The sequence below is a fragment of the Silurus meridionalis genome, chromosome 3 (genome assembly GCF_014805685.1).
Source record: "Silurus meridionalis isolate SWU-2019-XX chromosome 3, ASM1480568v1, whole genome shotgun sequence".
Lineage (NCBI taxonomy): Eukaryota > Metazoa > Chordata > Actinopteri > Siluriformes > Siluridae > Silurus > Silurus meridionalis.
The window spans coordinates 20,242,362-20,255,669 of NC_060886.1; the positions used below are offsets into that span (position 1 = coordinate 20,242,362).

The 13,308-nt window shown below is 36.5% G+C and overlaps 1 protein-coding gene across 3 annotated transcripts in view; it reads right to left on the reverse strand.

Annotated features, from left to right (window-relative positions):
• LOC124383234 (potassium voltage-gated channel subfamily H member 7-like) overlaps positions 1 to 13,308 on the reverse strand; it is a 63,863-nt gene continuing 50,555 nt past the window's right edge. For all 3 annotated transcript variants that reach the window (XM_046845702.1, XM_046845703.1, XM_046845705.1), the window contains 7 exons: positions 12,869 to 13,121; positions 9,394 to 9,599; positions 9,189 to 9,279; positions 8,270 to 8,488; positions 5,152 to 5,317; positions 3,164 to 3,332; positions 1 to 1,043 (listed from right to left, as the gene is read on the reverse strand). In XM_046845702.1, the coding sequence (XP_046701658.1) occupies positions 843 to 1,043; positions 3,164 to 3,332; positions 5,152 to 5,317; positions 8,270 to 8,488; positions 9,189 to 9,279; positions 9,394 to 9,599; positions 12,869 to 13,121 (1,305 nt within the window). In that variant the 3' untranslated portion in view covers positions 1 to 842. The remainder of the gene's footprint in view (positions 1,044 to 3,163; positions 3,333 to 5,151; positions 5,318 to 8,269; positions 8,489 to 9,188; positions 9,280 to 9,393; positions 9,600 to 12,868; positions 13,122 to 13,308) is intronic.

Sequence of the window (13,308 nt, forward strand, 5' to 3'; positions counted from 1 at the left end):
TATGGTACCAAAGCTTTGGTCAGCAAAATAATTTTAGGCCTCCAAGTATTCTGGCTCATGTAGAAAGAAATGTGACCCATTAACGTAAGGAGTAAGATCATTTTAGATACTGTACATCACACTACTCTTGCTTTCCGGTATGTTGCAAGCATGCAACAGGTAACGCTTTCAGACATGCACTTTTCTATTGACAGACTTGCCACATGCTGCTTAACCTTTAAAAAAAAGGAATGTGCTGTAAGAACATGAGAAGTGGCAAATACATGTGTAAGCAAATGCTGATGCTATCAAATGCCAATCTCTTATTATCTACCAAATTTTTGACTTTGATAATAACAAAAGTGTGTAACTGTAAACCGAGGCAGAAAATGGCTACATGGCTGTGACACCTGCAAAAGTGCTGTTCATCAACCCAAAATCATACAGACCTTAGAATACGATCAGTATCAGAATTGCAAACCATTCCATTCTTTTACAAATTTTACGAATTTAGTTATCAAATAATGATAGAACACAGCATTATAATTTATAACGGAGGGGAAATGAACAATCATAGAAATGAGAGTCCACCATCTCTATTCATTGTGTAATGGATTAATGAACCAGACCCTGAGCCCTTGAGTGAGGTTACTTATTCACATCCAGCAGGCTAGCATGGAGCAAAACCTACAAACGAGGTCAGAGTTTAAGGATTCTCACTCAAACCCAAACATAATGTTCAACAAAAACTTTCAGCTTCATGGTGATGACCTTCTGAAATATTATTCTCCTTGTGCATACAAGCCTAATGTTCTTAAAGGTTGCAATCCTTCCCCCTAAGGTATAGAAGCGAAGTCTTCTAGTCATGGAATGGTTACATCTGTGCTACATCTTGGCAGTCCAGGGTCCGATATAGGCCTTTGGAGCCCTGTGGCTGTTGTACTATTGACAAGTATCTGAGAAGTTGAGGAGAGGTGGATGGGAGGAAGTGATTTGGAATGTTGATGTTTGGAGAGGATATCTTCATTTGCTTTAGGGCTATGGGGCTGAGTTGTCTCCTGGTCCTGATCAGAGAAAAAGAGAGAGTGTATAAAAATAAATATAGATATATTTCAGATCATCAAACTTATTTAAATATTAGTAAAAGATAACTCGAGTGAACACAACATGCAGTTTTTAATTGAAGGTTTTTATTTATTGAGGGAAAACAAAATCCAAAACTACATGGCCCTGTGTGAAAATGTGTTTGCCCCCTAAACCCAATAACTGGTTGTGTTATCCTTAGCAGCAACAACTGCAATCAAGCGTTCGCGATAACTTGCGATGAGTCTGTTACAGCACTGTGGAGGAATTTATGGTCCACTCATCTATGCAGAATTGTTGTAATTCAGCCACATTGGAGGGTTTTTGAGCATGAACCACCTTTTTAAGGGCATGCCACAGCATCTCAATAGGATTCAGGTCAGGACATTGACTAGGCCACTCTAAAGTCTTTACTTTGTTTTTCTTTAGCCATTCAGAGGTGGACTTGCTGGTGTGTTTTGGATCATTGTCCTGCTGCAGAACCTAAGCTCGCTTCAGCTTGAGGTCACGAACAGATGGCCAGACAGTCTCCTTCAGGATTTTTTGGTAAACAGCTGAATTCATGGTTCCATTTATCACAAAAAGTCCTCCAGGTCCTGAAGCAGCAAAACAGCCCGAGACCATCACACTACCACCACCATATTTTACTGTTGGTATGATTTTCTTTTTTTGAAATGCAATGTTACTTTTACGCCAGACATAATGGGACACACACCTTCCAAAAAGTTCAACTTTTGTCTCGTCAGTCCACAGAGTATTTTCCCAAAAGTCTTGGGGATCATCAATATGTTTTCTGGCAAAACTGAGACGAGCCTTTATGTTCTTTTTGGTCAACAGCGGTTTTCATCTTGGAACTCTGCCATGCAGACCATTATTGCACATCTCTTTTTTATATTGGGGTCATGAACACTGACCTTAATGAGGCAAGTGAGGCCTGCAGTTCTTTGGATGTTGTTGTGGGGTCTTTTGTGACCTCTTGGATGAGTCGTCGCTGTGCTCTTGGGGTAATTTTGGTCAGACGGCCACTTCTGGAAAGGTTCTTCACTGTTCCATGTTTTTGCCATTTGTGAACAATGGCCCTCACTGTGGTTCGCTGGAGTCCCAAAGCTTTAGAAATGGCTTTATAACCTTTTATAGACTAATAGATCTCCATTACTTTCTCTCTCATTTGTTTCTGAATTTGTTTGGATCTTTGCATGATGTCTAGCTTTTGAGGATCTTTTGGTCTACTTCACTTTGTCAGGCAGGTCATATTTAAGAGATTTCTTGATTGTGAACAGGTGTGGCAGTAATCAGGCCTGGGTGTGGCTAGAGAAATTTATCTCAGGCGTGATATATTACAGTTTTAACAAGGGGCAAACACTTTTTCACACAGGGCCATTTTTTGATTTTTTCCCCTCAATAATAAAAACCTTCATTTAAAAACTACATTTTGTGTTTACTTTTACTAATATTTAAATTAGTTTGATGATCTGAAACATTAAAGTGTGACAAACATGAAAAACAATTAGAAAACACTATTTTACACCACTTAATAATTATGTATAAACATTTAATGTAGTTACAATTACTGTATAATTTTGGAAGGAGTCTCCAATGTTAGAGCAAAAATTAAGTACAGGATAGAATTCAGAACAGAGGGCTTTGCACTTGCTTGGTAACATAAGGTATGTTTTTTGTCTCATTAATGTTAAGAGGGGAAAAACAGCTGTTTATATGACGATGTGATCGCATGAATTAACTTTGTTTGCAGATGCTTGACACCAATAAATAAATAAGTAAATAATAAATAATCTAACTATAGATTTATACACCGCTAATGGACTCAGGAAGAATAGGGGTATAGACCCCAAGCTTCGCTTACAGGAAAATAAGTCATAATTAAGTGCCTTAATGGCTGCCCTTCAAATGGAAAAATGTGATGAAATGCCCTGTAGAATTTCCATACCAGCAAGAAAACAAGAAGTGCCCTCTAGGGTGCTTTTCTACTCGGGAACACATAACACAATGCCCTATAGGGTCCTCTGCCTACTACAGGAATCCCGAGTTTGCGCTTGTTTAGAGTGTGCGTGCCTTTCGGAAGGTGTTAGGTGAATGTTACCTGCAGGGCAGGTGTTAGGGTTTGGCTGGTGTTGAGTGCAGATTGTGCTCTGATGGTCTGTTTCTCTAGACCTGTGGTGACTGCAGTGTATGTAGGAGGACCTGCGGATGAGCTTCTTTGTAGTAAGCACAAGATAGCCTTGATGTCTGTCGTCATTTGAGACTCCAGCCTGGAAAAACACAAAGACTGTAAACTGCAGCTCTAAACATATCAATTCAAGATACTTTCACTTATTACAGTTTACCCATATCTGCAGGGAACAGAACCAAATAGCACATATAGAAGAAGTATAATAATAAACCATAGGAGTAAACCAGTGATCACAACCTGTACATAAATATTGTCAGAAAAGCACCAGGGAATGCATATAAAAAAAATACTGTATTTATTTATTTGAAAATCTTATTTTCTTTTGAGTTGAGTTTGACCAATAAAATAAAATTAAACATATTAGATCTGGAGGTCAGAAAGGCAGGCTTATGAAATGATTTAGATAATGACCGGCATTGAACGGGATGATCCGCTGTGGCGACCCCTAATGGGAGAAGGCCGGCACTTTGCGCTTCCTTTTTGGGTACTGAAATAGCTTCTTCTACAAAAATAATAATAATAAAAACTGTTTTAAAGTGTCTTTATGTGTATGCACAAGTGTGTCTTTTGTTTTTAAGTGCACATTTCACAGCCGACAGTATCTGTGGAGCAGGATGAGCTATATTTACCCAGGAGCAAAATAAATGCAAACGAGAGAGAGAGAGGGAAAATGAAAGAGAAAGAAAGAAAGAAAGAAAGAGAGAAAGAAAGAAAGAAAGAAAGAAAGAAAGAAAGAAAGAAAGAAAGAAAGAAAGAAAGAAAGAAAGAAAGAAAGAGAAAAAGACAGATCATTGTGGGTTAGGCTTCTAAAAATGATCAGAGATGTGAGACTCAGCTGGTGCAGGATTTCTGTGTGTATTTTCCCCCTCAGCCAACAATTCAGCTAAAAATACCACCTGCTGTTAGTCTGCTGTCTGCCAGTGTGTTTATTTGTATATATGTGTATCTCTGTGTGTGTGTTTGTGTGTGTATTGATCACTGAGCTACGTCTGCTGTTCACACCCTGTCTATTTTCCACATGCACGAGTGACAACACTGAGCATTGTTCTCTTTTGGTACTTAGATACATTTGTCAAATAGAGAAGGTGTGAGTGTGTGTAAATGGTTTTAAATACACTCCATTTTAGCACACACCGTTTTGTTCTAACATTTGGTTACTCATGCTAATGCCAATGGTGCCATCTTTGGCTATGGATAATGTACAACATGTATGGTTCTCTGCTGAGTCCACTTCCAGAGTGAAGTATCCACAAATAGGCTTACCATCTGGATTGTTGTGTGCCCAGAGTGGATCAGTGATAGTTTGGGTTGCGGGACAGTATCATGGCATTCCCTGTTACCGCTAATTGCGCTAGATGGCTCGTGTATGCACCAGTACACACAGCAAAAGTGTTTGTTGTTTGATAAATGTAAAATTGAAACTAAACATCTCCCATGGTTTACACAGTGGAGATATAAATATTATTGAGCCTTTTTGGTGTGTTTTGGAGAAACGAGTCAGGAAATATTTTCCTGCACCAGCACCACATAGTGACCTGGCCACTCCTCTGCAAGACGAATGTCTCAAAATCTCTCTGGCCAGTTTGCATAGTAATCATAGTAATACTTCTTTCGGCTTCTCCCGTTAGGGGTCGCCACAGCGGATCCTCTGCACGTTTGATTTGGCACATGTTTTTACGCTGGATGCCCTTCCTAACGCAACCCTCCCCAATTTATCCAGGCTTGGGACCGGCACTAAGAGTGGCTGGGGATGGTTACCTGACCGGGAATCGAACCCGGGTCGCAGCGGTGGGAGCGCTGCGTCTTAACCACTAGACCACCAGGGGACCTTAGTAATCATAGTATAGTTTTGGTCCGTGTATATATGTGTATTCTGATTGTGTATGAAACTCTGATACCTGTTCAGGTGATCCTGCAGGTGGTCCAATCTCTGTTGTACTTCTCCATATGTGAGGTCACAGTCTAGCTCCTCCTCTTCCTCCCTTTTTAGCTTGTGAAACGGAGCTTGTGAATCTTCCAATGCCTGCCTTGGCCTCACACTGTCCCAGTCAGCACTCGACCTTTCTGTATGCGCACGCACGCACACACACACACACACACACACACACACACACACACACACAGAATTACACTCTGTGCTTTTAGTAGACTTTTTATCCTACACTGTATTTATAGATGTTATCGAAATCACTAGGGTAACCAACAAAACAGCATTATGCTATTATTATTTACTGCTTTTGTGCCACCCGAGATACCCCTATCTCTGAGCCGCAGCCTAACAGAAACACTACAGACAAAAGGTTATCTTCTGCTTCCACCTGTGTGTTTAAAAGCCCCCAAAAAAACCCACTAGGGGTCAGAAGAGAAGCTAACGATGCCATTCAATCAAACCCACCATTAAAAATGACACCATTGTGCAAAGTCTGAAACTGTCTTCAAGCACAAACATCAATTGCTTTTCCCACTGTGAAAGTTTTTCCAGGAAGATGCATTGAAAAATGTGTGAGTCTAATCAAAATAAACATTAGATGAAATATAGCATATAGGTATACATAGTGCACAGGTTGCACAAGGATTATGCTTACACTAAATAAATAAAAATATTATTTTATTATATTCTAAATTCTAAATTGTATATTATATATATAAAATATATTTGTATAATTAAAAAAAATGTTACATGAAATCTAAACTCAAGAGTAATATTTGAATTGACAGTTCATCAAACCTAAGCATGTAATCACTCAATAACTGTTGCTGTATATGGTTTGTACATGTGAATTCATTGTATGACATGACACATTTTATGATACTGTACGTCATTTCTTTTAAAAAGCTAAGACAGGTCAACTTTCTAAGAGCAATCCATTCTCCTTTAGTCATGTGAGAAGGAAGTACCTCCTTGATGGCTATGTGAAATTGATATTACTTGACATCAAGCGCATGCTGAGGAGAACTTCCTGGAAATGGTAAGTCAAGGGGTTTTCATAAAGTCTTAAAAATAACTGTAATATGTCTTAAGCTTCTTAAAGACCTGTTCCAGTGAGGCCTAAGGTTTTCCTACTTCTCCTCAATGTTATTCTATAAAATGTATCAAGTGTATTGTCTGATTGCTTTGTTAAATTGTATAGTCCTCTGTGTCCTGTTTTCTGAGGCAATAATTGATGGGTTTTAGGAATATATAGGAATTATATTTGGGGAAAATATAAAGTTGTTTGATTTATTATATTTCCTGGAAACATCATTCAAACTGAAAGTCTATATAATTTAAGCTTATGTTTATGTATTAAAAGAATTCAGTCTAACAAATACAATGCTGACAACATTAATTTGCAACTGATTTCTCAAATCAGAAGGTTTTAATAAATTTTCTTACACATTAACAGCTGTTCCAACTGTAACATAAAGGATAGCTTTATATTATTGCGCTAGTTTTAATATATTATTGTTCCTATTTTAACAGCTTTTTTAATAGCAATTTGTATGGCCTATAATCTAAGGCTAATAATAAAAAGATTTTATAATTATTTAAAGATTTTAATAAAAAGATTCTTGGTTAAAAAACAAATGGAATCCTGGTAATGGAAATATAAATTTTTGGAAGGAGTTTCAAGTGTTTATTTTTTGTAATTGTAATGTGTGTAAGGTGGAGTTTTTCCTGTCTCTCAGTCAGATGACAAGTTGTACCGTATTTTCTGGACTATAAGCCGCTACTTTTTTCCCACGCTTTGAACCCCGCGGCTTAAACAATGAAGCGGCTAATTTATGGATTTTTCCTGGGTTTTTCCCGGTTTCACAAGCTTCATGCCAAAAAACTGAGCCCCATAACATTAGACCAATGAAATTGCCGAACGGGTTTAAGGGACCCAATGAAACTCTTTATATTAAATCAGATGCGCTCCCACTGAATTGGGCCGCACCACATCATAAATATGGATGATGTTCCTCTGACGTTTGCCCTGCCACTCACTCGGACTGTCAACAGGAAATGAGAATCATTCGTCACGCTGAAAACAACCAGGCATGAAAAAACACACTTCACCTGTGTTCTGAGCTGCACAGCATCAGGAGAAAAGCTTCACTGATGGTGATTTTTAAACGCACGACGATGCCAAAAGAAAAACTCCCGAGAGAAATTGTTGTGAAAGGAAGGAGGAAGACAGTGAACAATTACTTTTTTGGTAGGCTACTGTTTAGATACAAGCCGTGTAACAGGCATTAAAGCCTGTGTAAAGTTCATTGGTTTCAATGTAGGAAAATGCGGCTTATAGACAGGTGCGGTGTATTTATGTTCAAAATAAAAAATCTTTGAAAAATTCAGTGGGTGCGGCTTATATTTGGTTGCGTTTGATAGTCCGGAAATTACAGTAATTCTGTCATTAAACTTAAAAAAAAAATTTTTTTTTAAGTGTGGCTAATAAGAAAACTATTATTTATAGCTACTATAATGTGATAACATGAACTTACAATCTTTTAACAACAGTAAATGCATTTAAAAAGTATTATTCACTAATAAACACAAAATTGCAATATTTATATACAATCTATATTTATATATAATATATTTTCAAAATAATCCATTCCAGCCCAAAATGTGTAATTCCTCTTATAACACAACAGTTTGCCGAATATAAAAAAGAATTGTGTTGTTCTTTACACATTGGATTACATTAAGGCAAACATAATGAGCCATAATAACCTCAGTGTGCCCTCAAAGTGTGTTGGTGTTGCTGTGCCATTCAGTAACAAGACAAAATAGAGTTAATTGTGTTAATTGTGAAAGTTTAGGAGGACACTTGAAGATGGCACTTTTTTAAAGGAAAAACAAACATAGCAGAGAGTACAGTAGATACATGCAGAGCTAAGTTTCTTCCCATATAAGTTTTAAAATAAATTCTAATGTTAAGTCCATCACAGAGTCTTATATTTATTTCCATTAGAAACATGATCAGCTACATTCCTTATAGATAGATTTCACCTGTTTCACTAGGCTTAAAGACAGTGATGATGTCTTACCATAGTAACATGCCTCTTTTTCCAGCTTGTCACTAAACGGGCTACAATCAGAGGTCAGGGTATAACCGTCTACACATGGATATTCCATTATTCCAGCTGCCTGATTTCTTTGCTGCTCCTCCTTGAAAGTCCTGCAGTCATCAGAGCCTCTTTTCGAGCTGAGTCGTGACTCGCGACACTCCTTCTTGGTCTCATTTTCCATGTCCTTGATGCTACCCCCTGTGGGATGTCATCAACACCGGTTAAAGGAACACCCTGTTATGTAGCACAGAGTCCCAGCCTCCACTGGGAGCCTCCAGAGAAAACAATAATACCACTTAACAAACACACAGTGTTATATGTAAAAAGGAGGGTTTGCACATAAAGTAAAAATCCTTTTAAGAAATCACTAATACTTAACTATCCAAATAACCTTTTTATTTGCTTTTAAATAATTAGAATTTAGTAATAAAATATACTGTCTTTACTAAATAAGATTTTACTGCAAGAGATTAATTGAAAATGGTTCTAAACAAAATTCCCGCTAATTCCAATCAACGTGGTGAAAGTGAGGTTATGCGACTTCCATAAAAGCAATATGGCCAAAGTTAATTGTATAAGAATGTTGTCCACTGGTATATTAAAAATCTGCTGAAATTCTTTCAGGAATAATTTTCTGAGTGACCGTGGTTATTGGCCAATATTTGTTTGCATTAACAGAAAAATTAAAGAAAGAATTAACAGCTATGTTTAAAAGGAGAATAAAAAGCAGCCAAGACACCAAGAATGCATTATTGCATACAAGAGGCATATCAAATGCACAATAAAACCTTGATAATATGCAAAAACTGGAAGTTGCATCATTTATTATTATTATTATTATTATTATTATTATTATTATTAGTAGTAGTAGTAGTAGTAGTAGTAGTAGTTGTAGTACCTTTGGTTTGCTTACAACTGAAAGAAATTTTTCTCTTGTCCTTCTCAATATTGTCTTCTCCGTCTGAGTCACTTCCTTGTGAATAACTAGTCTGTGTTGGAAAGACACATACAGAAACCATTACTCCTAAGGTCAGCTTTTACAAAGTGGCTTCTTGTAATAAGCTAAGAAAACACACTCTTTTATAATGCCAAAAAAGTCTTACCTTGGTGTTCTCATCTCTCAGGTTAAAAGTAAGCTCCAGGTTGGTAAGAAAGTGGTCAGAGAACTCAGGGTACATATCCAGCACCTCCAGCAGGTCTTCCCGGTTGATTGTGTGCAGATCACAGTAGCTCAGAGCTCGCACATCTGCTTTTGACTTTCCCGGTTTTGCATACAAGTGGATCATCTCTCCAAAGATGTCATTCTTGCCTGTAAAGAGAAGAATGTGGTTACGCCAGTTTTAAGCATACGTTGCATAAAAGATGTAGAGTGCTGACATTGAAATTAATTTAATGAGCAATTCAGACCAGGACCAGAATCGAAAGGGAACTCAATTCAAAAATAGGATTATAAACTATTACACTTCTATACTTGAAATGTAAAGTTATTTAACGGTTTTAAAGTATTTAGGGTCTCAGCAGCAGTTCTTAAGGTACAAATATCTTATCCCTTGAAGCTTATTTAGAGTATGTACAACTTGGTGATTAAAATACAGATTTTTGGAAACAGTTTGGCCTTGTTAAAGAAGCAATAAAGAAGTAAGCAAAATTCCAGCATTAACAGATCAGTCGTCTTTCCCAGTTGCACTGCATCATGTGAATCATAAGAGGGTTGAGAGAGAGAAACAGAGAGAGAGAGAGAGAGATAGAGAGAGAGAGAGAGAGAGAGAGCGAGCGAGCGAGAGAGAGAGTTAAACCTGAGAATTGTTTAAATCTTAAAAATCTTTTTGTAAAACAAGGTCCGAAAGTATCAACCTGCACTCATCTGTGTCATTCATTATTTAAGCACAGATTGGCCTGATGCTGGTTTACACTTTGATGTTCACAGACGATCCATCATATGTGGCTGACAGGCTTTGCTTTCCGTCTTCAAAAGGAATAGGAGTACTTTTGATAATCACACTAAATTCAAGCCCACTGTAAATGTGCGGCAGTCTGGTAGAACCTGTTAGATGTTGCAGTGGTTGAATTGTGACAAACATCCCAAAAAAGAGAGAGAGAAATGAAAGATTTCTTGATGATAGATATGAAGGCAGTTTAACAAAAGGAGCTGTAAAAAGAAAATCAGCTGATAAAAACTGACGAAATCCGTACTACGTTTGCTTTCTTCAAACAGCATTCATCAGGTTTTGCGCAAGTTGTTGGATAGCCACATACCATAGCAAAAAGAATGTGAGAGTAGTCCATTTAGTTTCTAATCAGATCCTGGGTTTAAATCATTAATGCAATTATATCCTTTTACTTTTGCAAGTAATCAGCTTTACTTTCAAATGCTACATTTTTACATTTAGCAGAGATTTTTGTAAAAGCGAATCATATTTCATGTACCTTGCCATAGGACTTGGAGTAGAACTAATTAAAAATAGCTTATGATGACAACAATTTCATTACAGAAAGTCTAAAATGTAAGTCATATTTTGGGTGCTTCTAACATTTTTTTGTCTGCAGCTTATTTTATTAGTATTCTGAATGACTGAATTAAGGCCTCTATCACACTACAGGATCTATTTGTTGCAGTCTCTGTTCCCGCACCACACTGTGTTTTCTGCACATGATCCAACTACGTCAGATAAGCCAACAGTGTTCAGCAAGTGAGAAAAAAGTCGGCTTAGAAGTGTCAAGGTTTAGCACACTTGCCAGACACATGCAAAATGCCTCTGATAATATCAGGAGACTTGCTTACTGATTACAGCTGATCAGACAATTAAAACATTCACATGATCTCTGGATTAAAAAATAAAACAAAAACACAACACTCACTATTACCTGCTCACTTTCCGGCCATTATGTATATAGTAACTTAAATAAATTAATTATTTTACTGTAACCACTTTATCCTGGCTAAGGCTTCTCGTAGTAACAGTTACCTCGAAGATGTTTAAAGGCTGAAAAAGGCTTATGGTTTATGGAAGATTAATTAAAATAAAGATGCTAATTAAAAAAAAAGTGTATGTAGAAAAATTCTATATTTATTCTGATATGCATTTTTTATGAAGAGATTTTACTTTAAAATTAACTTTTCCCAAACAGGTATGTATATTATTTAAAGTTAAAGAGATTACAGTTGCAAGTTTGGATTGTTTGGCAAGTTTAAGAAACTGTGGATAAAAAAAATATATTTTGAAAATGATATAGATTTTATTCAATAATTCAATAATTCATTTTTTTTTTAGGTTGATGCATTAAAATAAAAATCTCCCTCTGCTTATGCTCATTTTCACTATGTAATGGTTTGTCATACACTTTATTCAATATGGTAAAACACTCAATTTCTAAAATGACAGGTTTCCTGTTCTTGAGCTAGCTATAGTGTTTTATAGAATATGGATATACTCATGGCTGTCCACTGAGACTCTGTGTGGATGTAGCCACTGAGAAACAGGCCTCCACGGAGTTGATTTGCACTGGTAGAACATTTAGCTTTGCTATTACTTAAAAATCAAAATAACATAGCAAATAAACACATGAACGCTGGCATGCATATTCATACAAATACATTTAAAAAAAGCACCAGAAAGTGTCCTTTTAAAAAGCACTGTGGATGTCTGCACATTTAGTCTAAGCCTTCTTTTTTTTATATGGGACACAGCCATTACCTGTGAATGCAGTCATAATTATAGTAACGAGGGAAACTAAATACACTTAAATCAGGAGAGAAATGGCTGAAATGTCAAAGCTGCAGTAATTACATCAGTGCCAGCCAAACAAAAATTTATTTAAAATTACTGCAATTTCTCAAAACTTAAAATTTTATTTAATTATTGTTAGTTCTTGTTCATTTTTTTTTCGAAATGTGAAAATGCAGCAACAATAACTGCTAAACATCGCACATACCCACAGCAATGCTGTATTAACATAAAGGCATATTCATTTTATTCCACAGTGTTTATAGATCCAAAATTCTAGAATTACAGTAATGTTTTTTCCTCTCAGTTATTTGAAAAGGTCTACTTGCACCCTCTAATTCCCCTTTCATCTATTCTTTTTTAAAATCTATAATGATTAGTCAACATTGCTATAAGGTGCTCTTAGGCTCTTTATTGTCTCCTAGCCCCCAGACAAATAAGCCCATTTTAAATTGTAATTGATTAAAGCAAATAATCTGTCTACACAAAACTAACATTAACAGCAACCAAAGCCTTTTAAATGTCATTCTTAGGCTGTGCATTATAAGAAAACTGAGACAGACAAATCAATATTGACAGATCCATCAATGGATGTAAAATAATGAGATTCCTGCTTTGAACTCCAGACTAATAAAACAATCCAAAAGTGTTCTTTTTGAGAAAACCTATTGACCACAACTAAGATGGAGCAATATGAGAATATGCTATCATCGTCACAAAATATTCAAAGACAATACCATTTTCTAAATGAACTGGCAGTACAGCTAGACGGGAGTATAGCTAGACAGGGTCTATTCATAATTCAACAATGGGGTTAAATCAAGATTTAAAAAAACATTTAAAGCAAAATTACCTAGAATGGCCACTACAATGTCATCCTTCAGGATCTCGATGGAACCTCGAGAAAGAAAGTAAAGTGCTGTGAGGACATCTCCACAGTGAACCAGTGTGTCTCCTGGGGGAGCATGGGTTGTCTTAAAGCGCATTGCCAGAGCACGCAAGCAGCCTTTTGTTGCCCCACGGAAGGCCTTACAGTCTTGTAGAAGGCTCCGGTTCAGATGGAGACAGATATCAGCTTGTAAGCACTCTGGAAAGCCCTTTAACACCTAGAATAGAAAGATGACAGAAATAGACAGAGATAATAAATACGAAATGCTCAGTTTATCAAAAAACTAATGTTTTCATTTGTTACATTTATATATATATATATATATATATATATATATATATATATATATATATATATATATATATATATATATATATATATATATATAAACACACACACAATAT